The sequence below is a fragment of the Onychostruthus taczanowskii genome, unplaced genomic scaffold, assembly GCF_017590055.1.
Source record: "Onychostruthus taczanowskii isolate IOZ18803 unplaced genomic scaffold, ASM1759005v1 scaffold34, whole genome shotgun sequence".
Taxonomy (NCBI): Eukaryota; Metazoa; Chordata; class Aves; order Passeriformes; family Passeridae; genus Onychostruthus; species Onychostruthus taczanowskii.
This window is the reverse complement of record NW_024500794.1, coordinates 2,169,094-2,188,281: the sequence shown is the minus strand read 5'-3', so window position 1 is coordinate 2,188,281 and position 19,188 is coordinate 2,169,094. Positions and strand designations below refer to the sequence as shown.

General features: G+C 41.6%; 1 protein-coding gene across 5 annotated transcripts in view; it reads left to right on the top strand.

Moving 5' to 3' along the window:
- Positions 1-147: 147 nt before the first annotated feature.
- Positions 148-19,188, top strand: part of GTF2E1 (general transcription factor IIE subunit 1) — a 49,383-nt gene continuing 30,342 nt past the window's right edge. Inside the window, exons 1-3 of one of the 5 annotated variants that reach the window (XM_041410943.1) lie at positions 148-247; positions 499-757; positions 8,194-8,671. In XM_041410943.1, the coding sequence (XP_041266877.1) occupies positions 8,224-8,671 (448 nt within the window). In that variant the 5' untranslated portion in view covers positions 148-247; positions 499-757; positions 8,194-8,223. Of the gene's footprint in view, positions 758-2,515; positions 2,861-8,193; positions 8,672-19,188 lie in introns of those variants that run through there. The other 4 variants (XM_041410940.1, XM_041410942.1, XM_041410941.1 and 1 more) reach the window with 4 other exon arrangements.

Sequence of the window (19,188 nt, the reverse complement as noted above, 5' to 3'; positions counted from 1 at the left end):
GGATGCCTGCTTGAGGGGCCAGAGCGGCTCTCACTTCTGATTGGCTTATCCCCGGTGAGGGCGGGAAGTCGCCGTCCTGTACGGGCAGGCGATTGGCTGGTTTCCCTGTCGCTCGGCGCGCGGGCAGGGAGGGGGCGGCGCGGCGCACGCGCCGGCGGTGAGGGCAGAGGCGCGCGCGGCGGTGACGCGGGTGGCGGGGCCGCTGGAAGCGCCGCCCGGAGCCGGGAAGAGCTGGAAGCGGCGCCAGGTCAGTGCCGGCCCCGGGGAGCGGGGTGGTGCCTGCGGCCCGCGGAGGCCCCCGGCCCGGCGCTTGGGTGCCGCAGAGCGGCCCGCGGGGCCCGTGCTCCCCGCACGTCGTGCCCGTCTGGGCCCCTTCCTCGCCTCGGCTCCTTCGCACCGTTTGCCGTTCCTCCTGCGGTGTTTGTCGAGGCTTCTTTGTTTTGTTTTTTCTTTTTTTTTTTTTTAAAAACGTTTTCCTCACTTCCTCTTACCCTGCAGAATCCCACACAGTTCGATGTTGAAGCCTCAGCACACGGAATGGGCAGGGAGTGGGAAGCTGTGCAGACGGGCAGGGATTCTCCCCTGTGCCTGGCCTTAAAGCTCGCTGTGCTGTTGTAGGCAGGTCTGTGTCCTCTGTGGCCCGCAGGAACGTGCAGGGTCACGGGCATCTGAGGAGGAGCTGACTGGCAAAGCGAGCTCATTCCTGTTTGCCAGCTTTGAGCCAACCAGGCGGCTTTCAGTTTCCCAGGTCAGCAAGGTTTGTTCGGTTTTTTCTTTCTTCTTTTTGGTTGTTTTATGGGAGTGTTTTTTTTTTTTTTTTGGTTTTTGTTTTGTTGGATTTTTTGTCTTCTTTTTTTTTATATATTTTTTAATTTTTATTTTTTGTGTATTACATTTCTTCTGGCCTCAGGAGTGTGCTGGCTCCCCGAGAAGCAGGCTCGCATCTCATAGTGGCACCGAGCTGCTGTTAAATTGGTCCAGCTATTAGACCATTCCAAGAGGCTCACAATGAGCAGGGAAGATCAGCATTTTGGAAAGAGTGTTCAGCTGTGCACAGCTAAGATGCATTTTCTGCAAGTCTAGGGAGCTTAATATTTTTTTATCCACAAAAGGTAGAGTTTTTCATCTTTTCCAGAGCAGTGGCCTCCTCTCTTATAAGGGGGCTTAATATTTTTTTATCCACAAAAGGTGGAGTTTTTTCTTTCATCTTTTCCAGTGCAGTGGCCTCCTCTCTTACGTGCTGGTTCTGTTGCTCATCAGAGTTCACCACCAGCTCACTGAACTGTTGAAAAACATAGCAAAAAGGGGAAAAAAGAAAATTTTTCTACCTTTAAGCAATCAGTTTGGTGCACGGGATGGTGTTGTGAGGGCAGAGCCGTGTGCCTGGGAGAGGAGCACGTGCTTTCAGGCAGGAGTGAGGCTTGATGGGAATTGCATTCCTGCCTTCCACTTCCTGTGACATACAGCTCACTTTCTCACAGGATGCTTTGGGGGATTCTTGTGAACAAGAAACTGTGTTAATTAAAGCTAATCTGGTGTCTTGTTACTTAGTTTCTTTGTTTCTTTATTGCTTGTATCCACGGTAATATACTCACTTACTTGCACTCTAATGTGCTAAAACAGTACTGAGCCCAATACTTCCATAGTTTTTCGTTGTCTTTTCTGGAATTCCCAAAAGGCAATATTGCTCACATCATCTATCATGATGAAAAGTGTGGTGTTCCAAGTCTTATTGAATCCATAATGTGAAAAGCAATTACTGCTTTTTCTCTGTCAGAAACAGAAAGGAATGCTGGGGTTAAACTCGCTGCGCTTTGGTGTAATCATGACTTCCTAGGCTTGATATGTGAGAGAAATTATCTTACTTTCTTCCCTTTAAGAAGAAAGGGAAGGCTTTTTTTAGGATCTTTTGTCTTTGAAGAAGCCCCCCAAACCTTACAGCTACATTATGTGAGGGCTGATGCTTACATGTCTCCGAAATAACACGTTTTAGGTTCAGATCAGAGTGTAAATTGTAAGAGTTTCTGGTATCCATAATTAAAATTTTCTAATATCATTGCATTACAGTCAGATTAATTTGCCACCATATGGGGAAAGCTCCCCACTCACCTACATCCTTAGCCATGCATGTTTTTCTCTGTTTTGTGTTGGCTCTAGTCTGGTAACCTAAATGATTCAGTTCTTGAACTTTGACCTCTCTGAAATGTCCCACTTTTTATTTTGGCATGTTAGTTTTCACTTTTATCAACTGATTCTTATTGCTGTATGAATAGTGAACTGCCAGAATTAGGACAGAAGGGTGTGGCTTGTGGCTAAAGGCAAGGAAGGAAAAGAAAGACTTCCTTAGGGGAGGGAAGGTGTAATTTGACGTAAGCTGCAACAGGAAATTTGTGTACATGCACACAGGTGGTCCTTTAATTTCCTGACACCTTGCTGTTGTTTATGCTGGATTAAGATTATAAAAGTGATTGAGAATTACATCCTGAGTCTGCATTGTTCAGTTTCTGCCTGGTGTGGTCAAACCTTGTGACCTTATTACATCTGGCTCAGTGTGTTTTTTACTTGTGAAATTGGGGGAAAACGTCCTCATTTCAGCCAGGTCCCTCAGCCTTTCTGAGTGCAGCTGCAGCACAACTTCTCATCCTGAGTGAAGAGAACCCTTTGATAGCTGTGGCCTTCTGGTTTCAGTTTATGGAAAGCCAACAAGAAGATGGAATTTCGGTGAAAGCCGATTGTTCTTTTCTGCCCTCATACTTCAAGGCAGGTCTTGCAATGAAAATACACTTATTTCTCATCAAGATGTAGTGCAGGAGAAAGGCTGAGCAGCAGTGTTCGTGAACTCTCCAGGGAATGAAACTCAGTAAGCTCTTGATAAAATGTCAGAAGATTTTATTTTGCAACTGATGTGGGATAAAGGCAGTTCTGGGCTCACTACAGAGAAATGCAAGTGAAAACAGGACTTGAAAGAGGAAGATTCTGTGCCTCATTCTGGAAAGGATGAATAGTGTCTGAGGTGACGTTGTACAGACATGGAAAACCCTGACAGCATGTTTTCCCACCTTCTGAAATTTATGCCTTCCATTTCTGTTCTCAGGAAGATTCAGGATTGCTTCTCTTAGCTTAACCTCATCATCTTCTGAAAAGGAGAATTTTAAATCTGGCATCTGGTGTTTGCAAGTGACAGCTGGAGCAGGATATGGCGTGCGCTGGCTCCAGGAAGCCTGTTGTACCTGCCACATTCACAGGGGAGGAGATTCTCTTATTATAACCTGATTTTGATTTTACCTGAAGAAACTATGTCAGTGGTATAAGCAAATAACTTTTTTGTCCCCTTTCTTAAAAATCTTGTGTCAGAAGCTTGCAGAAGCATTTTCTAAGCAAATCAGCAAAAGCTGGTTTCAAAGATGAAGTGGGAAAGAGCACTAATTAAGTAAATGTGGGGAAAAATAGGAAACACCTGTGCAAGTGTTAATGGTGTGTCTGATAGGCTCACAGCCAAAGCTGCAACTCCAGGTTTTCCCCCAACAAAGATCTGTGGTGTTACAAAAGCTTTGTATATCCATATGAACCTGAAGGGCAATCTGCTTCCTTTTTTAAGATCCTGCTTTTAAAGATCCTCTGTCAAATATATTAATAGTGAGACCATTGAATTTTCTGGGTAAAACTAATGTAAGTCTCAAAAGTTATGTGTTGAAACAGGATGGTCTGCAATTTCAGTGTTGGATAAAAATTCATACTGATTCACTGGGTGATGTACATTTTTGTATTTCCTAGTACTATTTTCATCTACATTGTGGCTTCTAGGTTATCACCCTTCTAGCACTTTTTGTCTCACTTTTAGTCAGGAAAAGCAGGAAGAAAAACAGATCGAAGTTCGTTAGCACAATTCCCGTTAGAGTTCATTGGAATTGAAAACTCTGGAAATTGTTGTGTGTGGAGAAGAAGAGTTCAGTTGTTTTGATGTTGCATCAGGAAGGACCTGAAAGTGCAGGTGTTTGCTCAGTTCACTTTCTGGCTTCTGTGTAGTCTCTGATCCCATCATACCGAAGGGTTTTTTTTCAGTCACTTGTTCTCCCCCTGACATCATTGCTGGTGTCTCTGGTTATGCTGAAGGCCTCATACATTTCACTAAGCCTTAGGTACAATCTTGCAGAAGGTACCCTTATTTTCTTCACCCAGCACATCTGATTGCGTTGTGTAACTGTAAGTCTCTTTTTCCAGTGCTGCCTTTTATAGACACATCAATATTAATTCTTTCAATTACAGCAATTTAAAAAACCCAACAGTTGTGTATTTAGGTTTGCTGTCCTACTGTGTTAACACAGACAGGTCTGCTTGCCTCCTATACCCATAATGCTGAATTGTATTAATGTGATTACCCAGAACAATCCCCCACCAACTGTCTCTTTTAATAAAGTCCATGTTTAAATTTGGAAATTCTTCTTTTGGCTATTTCTGAATATGATGTTGTCCAGTGTGCCTTATTATTGATGCTGTAGGTGCTTACTGGCATAGCTGAGTACCTTTGCCATTGTGTTTTTTTTCCCTGAAAATGTTCCTTGATGTTCATAAATTATTAAGGTCAGTTCAGACATTATTATGAAACAGATGCACTTCCATTAAAACCTTGTTAAAGGTGTTACCATATTTCTTTGCACATGTAATTAATTCAGGTTTGACTTACTGCTTCAGGGGAAGGTGAAGTCATTGCTAAAGGATGCAGTGGTAAAGTCCACTGGGTTTGAATTTTGTGAGCTGAATCAGTGTCTTTTTTGCTTGGTGAAAGATGGTAAGAATTTGCAGTTTAGGGATTAAAAGCCTTGGGTTCTTCATGGACCAGACACCAGCTTGGACTGGTGAGATTTGTTACATCTGGCTCAGTGTGTTTTGATCCCATCATACCGAAGGGTGTTTTTTTGGTTTTTTTTTTTTTTTTTTTGTTTTTTTTTTTTTTTTGGTTTTTTTTTTTTTTTTGCCTTTTAAAGATGGCACTAGTCAGTTGTTTGTTTCACCCAATGACTGTCTTCTGCAGGATTTAGAACTGTTTAGAACTTAGTGTTAATCCACTTTTTAGAGTGGAGGATAACAGAAAAGAATGGTTTCTGGTGTTTGCAGAATACCTTCCATACTGTATTTCCATCTGTCCCCACCTGGAAGAAAACAGTAACACAGTCAAGATGCCCTCTGTTACCTGAGGACACAGAAGACTTGGACATCACTCAATCTCCAGCAGAGTTAGAAGAAACTGTTAAAACTCCTACTCCCACTAGATGAAAAAGAATATTTTCTAGTGATTGACACTAAGAAATGTTATTAAATCTCTGAATGTTGCTGAAAACTCTTACAGTTGGTTTTATTTATTGGTCCCTTGTAGGTCTCTTTTTAAGCTGAGTGCATTATTCAGGAAATTGTACTTTAAACCTGTTTTGGAAGTATCTGTAGAAATCTGCAGCTGTCTTATCAATGCAGAGAAAGTGCTTTCCTTCAGCTCTCAGATGAGGTGTTCAGTGAGATGTGCTTATTTAAAAGCAGTTTTCTCCTTTTTTATTTCAACTGATATCTGGAGGTCACTGTGCCCCTGCAGGCTGCGTCACCAAGTTCTTCTGCAAGGAAGTTTTAGGGAAAGTGGATTGTTAAGGAAACAAAGTTGTGCGCTCTTCAGATGAGCACTTAACAAGCTTTTGACTTTAAAGATTTGATTTTAACTCTCCTGGGATGCCAGGTTTTATTTAAAATTGATCTTTATATTTATTCTTTATTGTGCTTTAGCTCTGAATAAGATTTAATCAGTTTGAATAAATCAAGTCTTCCCTTCAGCTTCTGCATTGGCATTGTTTTATAGTGTCAGTATGTTGCTGACAGATACAGTCAAAACCAAGATTTGTCTTTAAGTGGCTGAAAGACTGAAAAAATACCGACAGAATGGTGTTGATATTCTGTGACAATATCCTGTGACAGTATTTAGTTTTGGTCTGACTTGGAGATTCCAAAATACTGCATGGCTAACCCTTGGTGGGGCATAATTTATTGCTAACACTTATACCTTCAATGCAAAGCTCTATAAAGCTCTCCTTTGTGTGAGATGAATCACTGTGTCTCTGGCATGCAAGAGAAACCTGGATGACTCTAGAAGTACTTGTTTCATGGTAAATTCGTGGTGTGATAGATGTGTTTTAATTGAATTTCCTTAAAGGGAAGCTGTAGCTGGACATCCAGGCATTGTTTGCTGGGAGCTATTCTCAGCCTGCACACCAGCAGTCAACAAATGTCATTCAGTTAATTTCAATTTCAGCACTGCAAATACCATTTGACTCTTAAGTTAGAGGAAAAGAAAAGCTCAAGCAGGGAAGTGTTCTGAAAGAAAACCACAAAGGTGGTGTTTTTCTTATCCAACAGGCAGAAAAGACAGGATGATCTTAATTGAGTTACCGTGAAGCTTCACATTCCACAGCCTAATTGCTTTGCAGTGGTACTGGCTATAACCCTTGAGAGGAGCATCCCTCTTCAGTGGCAGCAGAGGGCAGGGGTGGAAGAGGAGTAAAGCTTCAGTGGGTAATGCTACACTTTTTTGAAAGGACATAAGAAAAAAAAATCCAAGAAGACTACTGTGATAAATGATCACAGATCTTTGAAAAGTTAGCTGATGGAAGTGAGTCAGCAGCTGCTTGGTTCCATGCAGAGTTGGTGATCTCAGAGGGATGTCTTAGAGTGGGGAGTGGACAAAAGTTGTGTGATGGTGTGTGTGAGAAGGCCTGTCAGTGGTTTTATGACAGTGATGAAAAAAATAGGATAATCATCCAGATCCTTTCTTCTGCTGTCGCTTTTTGCTTTATTTGATAGGCTTGAATACTGGGGAGATATATATATACAGTCTGTGAAACATTAATGGAAGTGAAAATTAGGATTGGCAGAGTTTTACAATTTAATATATTAGTTCACAGATACAAATTGCATAGTAATGATGAAAAAACCAGAGATTAGGGTGAGGAGGGTTTTCTTTAGTGGTAGAAACCTTTTGCTGAAGAAATGGTTACTCGTGTCCTAAACTAGCCTAGAAAACTCACACTGAAAAAGATAGTTCAGAGTCTTATTTGATAGCTGGAAGTGCAACCTTCTGAATAGCTATTTCAAAACCACCTCTAATACTTTCTTTTTTCCTTGAATCCCTTCCCAACTAGTGTTGTCTGTGAGCTAAATATGGCAGGGGTGACAGTGTGAGGAATTCCTTGCATGTGATTTTATGTATGTTGCCATGTATGTCATAGTCATGACCATTTGTGCCATTTGATGTTATGGTGAAGAAAAGTGAAGTGAAAATAGAGTACTTAGAAATCATTGTCTTGTCACATGCAGCCTGTGCATGTGACATAGTGGTAAGTAACTCAAAGGATACTTCATGGAATACTTTCTTCTTTTTTAAACACATAATCACTTCATACATGGTATGTCTTGACTTTTGCTTCATTTATTTTGCTATATTATTCATGGGCTTTTAAGGCTTAAATGTGGGACTTTAAATGAAGGTTCAGTCCTCTGTAAGGACATCTTTGCTCATGTGAGAACAAGGCTGAAGCAGTTTGTGCTGTAGGAGTTGGTAGTGTTAATGGTTTTCATGCTGCAGACAGTTGACTGAGGACTGTTTATGAGCAAGGCTCTGTTCTCATGGTGCAGCTGGGAGCTTTTGTTTGAATGCATACCAGCCTGTACAGCAAGCTGTCCTCATAGTGCATCTCTGCCCAGGGATGGCTGAGGTGTTAAACCAGACAGGGCTGCTTACAATGGCATCAAGGGATCTCAGCTGAGGCCCTCAGACTCCACTCTTGGGCTGTCTTAGGACCTTTCTTCTTGTAGCCATTTTCTGCTTTTCCCAGTTTACAGGTCTCAGCTATCCCAAAGCTGTCTTCTGGAGGACAGCTTTCTTACTCAAGCTGTGTTGGCTGTGACTGAATACAAATGAAATCTGCTGTATGTTTTGGTACTTATTTCTTGTGTGCTTTTAAAAAAGTTTTACATTGCTTTGCTTCGAATTTTTTCCTACTTCTGTAGCATTATTGTCACCTAAGGAGACAGTACAAGGCTTAGAAAAGGGAAGTGGAAAACACCTCATCCTTTTCTTACCTCTAAATAATATAAGTAAGAACTTTGGAAGTTAGAAGACTAGCTAAGATTCCATTTGCCTTCTTTTCCTTGCAGTATACATGAAGCTCACGATCTGGACCTGCTATGACTGACCCAGACGTCCTCACTGAGGTCCCAGCAGCTCTCAAGCGCCTCGCCAAATATGTGGTGCGTGGCTTTTACGGCATCGAGCATGCTTTGGCTCTGGACATCCTCATCAGGAACCCCTGTGTGAAGGAGGAGGACATGCTGGAGCTCCTGAAATTTGACAGGAAGCAGCTGAGGGCCGTCCTCAACACCCTCAAGGGTGACAAGTTCATCAAATGCAGGATGAGGGTCGAGACAGCTCCTGACGGCAAGACCACGCGCCATAATTATTACTTCATCAACTACCGCCTGCTTGTCAACGTGGTCAAGTACAAGCTGGACCACATGCGCCGCAGGATCGAGACCGACGAGAGAGACTCCACCAACCGCGCCTCTTTTAAATGCCCCATCTGCTTCAGCACTTTCACAGATTTGGAGGCCAACCAGCTGTTTGACCCCAGGACAGGTAAGGGGTACAGCTATCAGAGTGCTCTTGCAGTCTCCTGTGCCTGTAAGTGCTGGACTTCAAGGAGACAGAGCCTTAGGAAAATTCTCTTTGAATCTGGCCAGAGCTAGAGGGCACTCTGTTTCTGCAGGTGGTAAATGTTTGAGCTAAATACTGAAGTCGTGTATTAGATTTATAGAGGCAAAGAGGAATCTTGGTGAAATGCTGTTGAGTGACAAGCAGCAGAGAAATGGAAGTCTTACTGAAGTCACCCTCAAGGCTGAATAAGACAATCTGTTGTTCTTGGAAGCTGATGGCTTTTCAGTATGACCTCTTGCCAGTAAACTGTAAGACTTCCAGATAGTTTGCAGAGAGGGCATGTGTGGAATTGATTTTAGTTGGTCATGCAAGAAGTGAGTTGTTACTGTTTAATATTCTCTAGCCTAGTGCATTATACTGCACAGCCTTGCTTCCCGGTGCAAGGCAGCCTCACGAAAGTTAAAAGAAATTAATTATGGTCTTGTCTGTGGTTGGGAGTAAACAAGATTCTTATTCATGTATAAGTCTCAGTGGAAGTGTGTATCTGTCTCATGCATATGAAATTAGAGTCTTTCTTGGGTGTCATTGTTTACTTTCTGCTTCTGTGCCAGGGAATAAAAGGAAGAACACCTGCACCTGATGAGACTCTGTTTTGCTAGTCTAATCTGGGATTATTTTGGGGGGAAGGCAGGGAGGTTAGGTGTTAATTTACTTTTTAATTTTTTTCTTTGGAATTCTGTGTCCTGATTTTACTTTTTCAGAAAAGTAAGAGGACAAAAGTTAAGAAAGCTCTCGGATACATTGAAGTATGATGTTTTGTGTCAGTTAACATAATGAGAAACAGAAAATTTGACTGCTTAGCAACACTGAAGTTTTTAATCTAGGGTTACTGATGTTTAATCTGCCAAGTGCAAACACCTAAGCCTATTATTTTCCCTTTTTCCTGCCTCCAAAGTTAAAAAGCTGTGAAGCACCTTTTACTTGAGCAACCATGAAGATGTTAATTAGTACTAGAGAAGCAGAATCCACTAAGTCAAGTAACAGTTGTTGATGAAATCCAGTACAGGTCGCTGAGTAGAAATTGCTTCCTTGTAGAGCACCAAACCAGCAGTGCCAGCACAGAATTTCTGTGCTCACCACTGAGTGTAGGAACTCTACATGCCCTCCACATTTAATGATCATCTGTGGTGTCTACGGTTGTGTGTGTTGGCTGAAGGGAAATGGTGCTTTTACCGTTTGCATTGGTAAGGAGAGAGCAGAGAACCTGTGCAGAGAGCACACGCAGTGGGGAGTGTGAGACACTGATCCCAAGGGGACCTGTAGCACTTAGCAAAGGCCTGTGGCCATTGCCTCCCAGCCTGTGTGGGCAGTGAGTTCTGAGAGCAGAGAACTGCCTGTCAAGGAGGTGCTGAAAATAATGCTGGGATTTGGCTTTGATACCAAGGCCTGTGCTCCAGGAACTGATAAGGTCGACCAAGGGTCTGCCTGCAGTACAGGCACTGGCTGTGTCCACAGTGTGAAATCATTCACTGGCACATGGTGTGTTTTGTGTTCTGATGGAGGAAAAGGCTGTGTGCTGTTTTCTCAGCAATTCCCAGGAGTTCTGTCAGTATTTGTGCAAGTAACAAGACTGTCAGTTTACCTCCACTTAACTTTCAGTAAGAACATATCTGCCTAGAATTTACATATATTCTGTTTCTCCTTATATTATTTTTGAGTCAATGACAGCTTCATCTAGCTAGTGCACAATGACACTGTTTTATGCCTGCTTTATATTGCAGTGGAATGTGTTGTCTCCATGTTTCCTACTGCCCTGAATTCTGTATTAGAAAAGACCTGAGAGACCCTAGGTCTTTCACAGAGGAAGCTCATGAAGTCAAGGCATGCAGAGAAACAAGGTTTATTAGACAGTGAAGAGCCATGCTTTTCCAAGAATGTCTTTAGCTCCTGTCAGTGCTAAAGATAAACCTCTCCCAGTCATGGAAAGTTGTGGCAGTACAACTGCTGAAGGTTAGCTAAAAGCCACATAGCTTCAGTCACAGCTGACCTGAACTGCTCTTAGACTGCAGCTACGTTGATAAAACTTTGTGAATTAAAAGGCCTGCAGGGCCAAAACCTGTTAATCCATGGAGCAGGTAGGACATGGAAGGCGTTCTCTGCCCCAGTCTGGACCAAGCTGAGTTTAAGCTGAGAGTTTTTTGTTAAAAGATACCCTCTTTCACTGCCTGCATTTTGTCCTTGTCATTCAGAGAGGGGTGTGATTTAGATGGCCTGTGTTTTCTTCTGTTTTGTTTTCCTCTTGCCTACCTACACAACTCAAATGCAAACTCTGAGCAATTGTTGTAGAATTGGAAGAGTTGCTCTTACACTTCCTTATTAGCATGGGTGAAGAGATTTCCAGAACCTCTCCATTACTGTGGTCATTATACTGGAATTTGTGAATCAAGAGTGCTTATGAAGAGCCTGTTCATAATTTGGATCTGTAGAGCTCTTTAATTTTTACCACAGCATCTGTGTCTACTGCTTGGATTTAGCAGACCTTTGTTTCTTAGAGGTCAAGTAGCTCTCTTTTTTGGTTCTGTTCTTCGTTCCGTCTCTGAATAATGTTGAAATAAACTGAAGTGTTTATTTTTCATCAGAAAATGTGATTATTGATGGTTTTGGAGGGTAGACATGAGTCTGCTGAGAGAAAATAATTGATAATGAGAAGGGTGTATTTCCAGGACATGTAGGTACAGATGTGCTTTGGCTGCTTTCGGTTAACTTGGAAAAAATATTTTGAACAGAGTAGCATGTTTGCCACTACAGTAATTTTAAATGTAGATTTTAAGTAGTAGAAGTGTTATTTTGAGAGTGTGTTCCCTCTTTTTAAAAACATTGTAAGATTTTTTTTCTCCATCCGTTTTTCTGCCATTAAATGTCTCAACCCAAAAAATTCCAACGACTTGCTCTTGCTGTCAAATGTTGCACAGCTCTTTACTGGTACTTGAAGGGAGTTCAGGGATAGGATGTGAGACAGTGAAAGTCAAGATGATGCCAAAAACTGGAGTTTTTCTGCTGCTTTAACTCAGAAGAAGATCTTCCAAAAAGTGAAAAGAAATGCATGCTGTGCTGAAGAAGTTGCTTGTTTGGATGACCAGTGAGTGAGTGCCTGTTAACTCTGAGCATGGCATGCCCAGGTCAGGAGTTTTAGCCCCGTCTCTTCTACATGAGGAGCTCGAAGGGATCTTTAGCTGTCACACTTTCTCCTCAGTGGTGCCTCCAAAGAAGCTATATCAGTAACCCCTGGTTTTAGAGGCAAACAGTGTGAACACAGCATGATTTTATTGTGTAAAAGTTTGCAATGGAAACTTGTAGCAAACCTTAGAAGAAGTGCTTTCTGATTGAAGAGTTTGCCTATCTGTGGAAATTGGTGCAGATTGGGTGGTTACAGGCTAAGCAGCCACTTCTCTGAGTGTTTTGTAATCTACAGGTGGGAAAACAATAATGCTGATGAATGAAAAGTGTTACTTCTAGCTTTGTTTTTCAGATAGGGTGACTGAGAAACAAAAAAGATGGTTGTTTTCCTGGAATATCCTGGTATGAACACTTGGTCCTTGCCTTTCCCTTGTGCCATCATCTGCTGTCTGACTGTGCTCTGGTATTTCATCACTCCTCATTCTGCACATGAGCAATAGTTTGCAGCTGCTGCTGTGATGAACTCTTCTGAGGTGGAAAGTTTCAGCCATTTCCCTGAACAAGATAAGGGCTGTCTCTTGAGGCAGGGCTGTACAAGGAAAGAGTTTAGTTGAGGAGCAGTAAGAAAAGCAGTCTGTGAGATGTGTGATGTGAATAACACTGCTGAGCTCAGTCTACTGCCAGACCTGGGCTAACGGTGGACACTGGCATAAGGGAACACTGGGTCTTCCTGTTTCACCTAGAGATAAGATGTTACATTAAACCTATGGAAAGCATGTTCTTCTCTGTGCTTTTAATGTAGAAACTGCAGAAATTTGGGTTCTGCAGGCCAATCCCTTGAATCGCAGATCAACCTAAACAACTCGATACCATTTTGTGGACTGGATGTTTGGAGAAATGGATCCGCCCACGTGCGTTCAGTGGAGTGCTGGAGGAGCTGCATTTCTCACCCAGCAGAGGGCTCTGTCTTTGCTCTCTACAGATAGGCTTGGCTTGCTTAATCTATGGAATGTCACAACACTGGAAATTATGTTCATGGATGTGTGTTTCTGTAGCGTGATTAATTGGATCTGGCTGGAGAAGGTCTCTAATGTATCCTATTCTCATACCTTAATCATATTTGTAAATCTAGTGTAGCGTTGGAGTTCTGTCAAATTCAAGGTCAGTTTGAAAGAATGTATGTGACTAGAAACTGCAAAAGGGAGAGTGAGGTGGAACTGAAGGAGTGGCAGAAATGAGATTCTGCAGTGCATCACACTGCTATTCAGCCCTGGATTTTCTTAGGTATTCTAAATACCAAACTGAGCTAGGATGCTCACCAGTGCAGCAAGTGAATTTGATGTTGAAAAGTGTAAGGCTAAATGAAGTAGTTTTTCCACTGCTCTCTTCCACCTTTGCAATATAATTTTTACCCAGTCTTGTGTTTCTTTCACTTCTGTTACTGTGAAGAAAAATCTTGATGTTACCAGTATGTTGTAATGACAGCTGATCTCTCACATCCATCTATACATTGTGTCCTCACCACAGTATTCAGTCAGGTATGGTGTGAATAGTAGTGGAAAGAAAAGCATGCAAGACAAGTGGGTAATGTGAAGCAGAAAGGTGATGCTGGTTGGGATGTTCTTAATCACAATTGTAATCACCGAAGTATTTTGTTGCTTTTTGAATTCACAGCAGTTAATTGCTTGTCTGCTCTTTGTCCTCACACTGTTTGCTCTTGGTTTGGTGAATGATTTTTGAGGATGTTTAGCTGTTCCTATAAATGCACTGTAATGGTAACATACCATGTATCTGTATGCCTTTCTTATTCTGTGTACTGATAAGAAATTTAATTTGGGAAGAAAAAATTGAAGGTGACAATACCAGTTTTATAGAAGGAAAGACAACACCTTGAATGTCATTTTAACCCACTTGTTTTACTGACAGCCTCTCACAGGTCCTTTGTGTACTTCCTAACAGAATTGCACGTAACACATTCAGAGACTGGTTTTGTGTACCTGTCACAAGGCACTTAATATCACATTCAGGCAGCCTGTGTGCAGCTGAACACTTGTATGGTTTGGGCCCCTTTTCTGAGATCAGAAGCTTGACTAGCCTGTCATTTTTTTGCTTTGGTCTTGTGTGCTGACTTCTGGAGCTACTGCCTTTTCTCCTGAGTGCTCGGCTCCTCACTTCATCCCCAGTGAGCTGCTCAGAGGACATCTGTCTTCTCATCTTCTTTTGAATTCCCACTTCCTCAGGCAAGTTCTGCTTTAGCTTCAAAACTTCCTCATCTGATTCAAATTACTTTTGAGCCTGTCCTATCTATTTTGTTAATTTTTTATTGTGCTTCCCCTTTTCCCTGCTTTTTTTGCCTTACCCTTTCTTGGGGAGCTCTTGTGTCCGTTTCTAGTACATCTCTTTTTGTATTCTGTCCCTTCCAGCCACTAGGAAAAAAATAAATCACATGGAGCTATTTATTCTATATATTCACACAATGTAGCCAGTCCTGTTTGAGCTTTATGCTGTTGTTTCTTGTCCTTTGAGTTCAGTGATTTTCAGACATTCTGGATAGCTTCATGTAGTGCCATGTATGTGCTAGGTGATGCTACTACTACAACAATTTACAGCTTTTAACCAGCCAAAATGAAGACTTGGCAAGTCTTAATGTAAACAGGCATACTAAAACTTCCCTTGAAAAAGAAAGGATTCAGAACAGTTCTGCTTTGAACAACTTCAAATTCTGTGAAGTTGTGTGGTTTTGTTATCATTGTTAGCTTTCCAAGTGCAGAAAAACCCATCAGTGTGTTTTTCCTTGACTCTACAAGCACATTTTGTTTGTCTGTGCTGCCACTGAGAGCTTTTGGCAAACACCAGCAGAAGGAAAGTGTCCATGCTCTGTTTAGTTTTTCTATTTCTTTTCCAATTCCTGGCAAAATCTCCAAGAGTATTCCTGTCAGCTTCACTCTGCTTCAGTTTGATAAGGCTTGGAGCCACAGGGAAAGGAAAACTGAGAAAAACATATCAGAATTAATGCATGCTTTCCTCAAAGTAAGAATACTCTGTAGAGTGACTTAAAGGCTGCATCTGTAACTTGAATCCATTCCCTGTAGGTTGGGCACCCTGTCTGGAAAATAACCAGCTGGACTAACCATGGATCTCTCAGCTTGGTGGGGAAATAGGTGAGGGAAGGGTTGGAACCTGTGCTGTGCAGAACAGCAGCCAGGAGGATAAGCTGCTGCCCTAGAATGCTAGCTGATCACTTCCCTGTATTCCACACTGACCTCTGGCTGGAATGCTTGTGGCTCTTAGATTAAAAAACCTATCTGATAAATGCATGCCCTGACTTACAATATTGATGCTTTTTTTTTTTGTTTTATCTGTGAAGGGCATTTTATTATTTGAAGTACAAGAAGTAATTGCCCTTCAAGTAAAGGTTATCACTTTAACTTCTCTTAGCTTTGCAAATTGAAATAGATTGCAGCAAGATCTCTGTGAAATCTGTGAGTATTACTAAGCCATTTATAGTGATGAAAGCTGAACTGCAGCATTCCTTTCTTTTATTCTAGTGACTTGCTCTTTTGAAACTGCATCCTTGGTAATATTGTCTGCGAAGGGCGTTACTGTTTTAGGCATGGGCATCTCATGGGTAAGTCAGCTCAAGAGCTCACAGAGAATCCTGTAACTTGTATTGCAGTCTCTCTGCTATTGGATGCAATTCAAGGGTATAGTATGTTGGCTCAGTTGGTATTTTGGTGTAGTCTTCTTGACTGAAACACCTGTCTGTGGTTCCCACTGGGCTTCCTTTGGATAATCACTGTCCAGTTGTGTTTTCTTGGCTTAGTGTCTGGCTTAATTTTTCCACAGTCGGACCAAAGGAAGAACTCTGTCAGCTCAGAGCTGTTGAGGTTGTGCATATGAGCTGCAGCAGAAGTAGCTTCCGGAGAGGAGGAAAGGATTCCTCTCTTCCAGTTTATATTGAATACATATTGAATCATCTGACACTGAATTAACAATAATTTGATATGTCTCATGCAGACCAATTTTTGAATGTTTAATTTACCTTTTCAAGAGAAATGTCTTTGCTTAAAAAAATGTGTTACAGTAATTTTAATTTAGTTGAGCTAAAAATGATCTGCACACTGAGATGAATGAGCAATGTAGTGTTCCTCTAGATAATATGAAGTTGTTCTTAAGGTGCTGCTTTTTTTTTTTTTTAAACATTAAAGGTTAAATTGTTCCCCTTCTCTAATTGCAAATCCAGCTCATCAGGAAGGGGAAACTGTAGCATGAAGTATAGGTTAATGTCGTTGTGAAATGCTGAAGGAAATTTGGTTGATATCTTAAATTTTCTTGAGTTTGCTGCCTAAATTATGGTCAATAAATAAATACATATGGGGCAGTTGCATATACACATTGCAATCTGTGATCAAGTTGCTATTTCACAGCTGAGTTACAGCACTGCTTTGCCCTTAGAGCACCTTGCATGCCTCATTCTCCACTGATAACCTGCTGTGGCCTCCTGGCAGAGCTTATTAACTTGTATCCTTTACAGTGCTCTAGAGAAATGTATTTTAAACTGCTGACTGGGCCCCTGGACTGTCTTTGTATAGCTGTACTTGGTTCTTAGCCAGAAAAAAGCTGATGTCTTTTTGGCTTTCAGTTTAAGATCAGAGTGATGCAGCTGGGCGTGTTTTCTCCCAAAGTGCTGTCCGGGTACAAGCTGGAGGCTCAAGTGTGCCCATCCTGTACTGATATGTGTCTTCCAGAGCACACTGCAGGTCAGGCACAGAGCTTGAAGAAAGAAGATCTGTCAACCCACGTTCAGGTAAGCGATTCTGCCACTTGAGGAACAAGCCTTTTTGCAATCTAGAGTTATCAAGGTTTTTTTGCTTGAACAGTGTGAGATTTGGGAATGCAGAAAGAGGAGAGTGGAAGTGCAGACAGAGATCAGGGGATCTCAAGTGCAAGGCGAGATGCACTTTAGAAGATAAGTAAACAGTCCAGTGTTCCACCTCAGCTGTGCTCTCCTCAGAGAGGCAACAATAACAAGAGGCATGAAACCTACTTGGTGAGGATTTGCACTTCAAAAGGATTGGCAAGGCTTTTAATTCTCTCTACCAGGGATGGCCAGGAAGGGCATTTCATCAGAACACAGCATCCTGTCTTCATTGATGAAAAGAAATCTTGGTGTCAGAAGGGAACAGGCAGCTGCTTTGACGGAAAAGGAGAAAGCTCAATAATACAAATCTGTTCTGAAAATGCCAGTCTAAAATTGCATCACAGAAGCATTTTCTCTCTTCACAGTCAAAAATTTTCTTCCTCTTGGGCTGTTTAGTAGTTTTATTCTTACTTTCTTGTTTCTTCTTGGGGACTTAACACGAATTAACATAACTGGCTAATAATTAGGTTCTTTGGTTGTGCTTACAGGTGGAGCTAAGGCAGGCTGTCTTTTCTGGATTCCTTTTGCTGTTAGTCTGAAACAGTATGATCCAGTTTGCTGACTTCAGGCTGGGGAAGAGAGTTAAACTACTCTCCTTCTGAAAACAATCCTGTTGACAAGTAGATAAATGCCTTTAGTAGTTTTACTGCATGACTGGAGTATATAAACTCCTAGTGTCCATGATTATGGGAATACTTGAATACTGTAGTTTTAAGTTGCAAAGAGATTAGCAACTTCTGAATGTAATTCAGTGGAGCTGAAAGAAGAGATACCTTTTTAATTTCCATAATAATTGCACTGAGCTGCTGAAACGGATTAAAAAGGGGTTTGTTTATCTACCCTGAAGCCTAAAAAGCATTGAGGACAAGGATGTAACTTGACCATAAAAGACAAAAGATTAGGTGATTTGTGAATCTTCACTCAAGCTGAAATGGAGAGATGGCAGTGGTTCTTCCTGCTCTGTGAGCAAGATCACATGAATATATGATTGCTGTTGGGAAAAGAACACATCAATTTTAAAAACAAACAAAACTCATCTGAACATTCTTTTTATATGAGAAGACAATAAGACCTGTAATTAAATTGGCTGATCTGTGTGTCTGTGTAAAAATCTTAAAAATGTCAGAGAAGCTGATGAAGGAAGAGGCAGTAATTCTCGCCTGCTGTATGTGATGCTTTATCAGCTAAAACTTTGGGCTGCTTCTATGCTTGACTTGATCCTTTTTTGTATTTCAAAGAATTTAACTCAAGGAAATCTGTGTGTTCTCAAGACACAGTTGAGCTGCTTACTATGGTCCAAATATTTTTATGTGATAACTGAACATCGCGTGTGTAGGCTGGAATGTTTTTGTTGAGGATTGAGTTCCTCAGTCCTGCCTGTGGTCCTCCCTCTCGGCCAAGGGTCTTGCCACTGGTTAATGCTTTGGTGATTCATCTTAATCTGCCTGGAGCTGGAAGTTAATGACCCACAAAAGTAGTAACTTGTAAAGCTGACAGGAACTTGCTGCTTTCAGGCAAGGAAGGCTGCTGTGCTTCTCAGCAGTTTAGTATTTGCTTCCGAAACATCCTGGTCATCATCTGAATCTGTTGCACTCATTCAGGAATTGGAGTGTTAAGGATCTGCCGCCTGGTGTGTTCCCAAGACTGCAGTGGTTACAGTAGTGAAGGAAAAACAGCTACAGTTGTGAGAAGATGTGACTGAGCTTGGGTTTGACCTGTGCCCATCAGCATGTAGCTTTTGGCTCCTACTAAATGCTCCTTGGGTGACTGTGTTGTTTAGATATCACAGCTTAAGCTGGGCAGGAGCTCCAGAGATTGCCCCTCTATCACATCCTTACCTGGCTTTATCACTTATTACTTAGGTTCTCTGTCTTCCAAGTGGGAAATGTATAACACTTCTTCCTCATGCTTGCTTGATTTGCCTGGTTAAACTGACAGTCTTTAAAGCAGAACTTTTGCTACCAAATATTTTTTGCAGGACTCCAATTCTGTGCGACTCTGAACTTCTGTATCCCATGTAAGTAGGACCAATGCCTCATGAATACCAATGAGTCTCCGCTGGTCTTCAGCGCTGTTCTGAAATTTTATGTTTATATTTAACTAGATGACAAAATTGTAAACAAATGTTTACAAATTTGTGAGGTTCTTCTGTCTTTCACTGCTCTCTCGGATTGAAAGAGACTTTGTTACCTTGTTAAATGAATCACTTATACCCTGCTTCTCTCTCTTCAGAGTACAGGTAATGAGTTGTATCTCAGATTCAAGATCATTGGAGCACTGCTGCTCTTGCACCTCTAAAAGAAAGGAATAAGAGCTTGCTTTTCTTAACCCCTTTTTATTTGAATTTTAATTTATTAGCTCACTTCTGTCATCTCTGGTGAATTTCTATTAGCAAGATGTC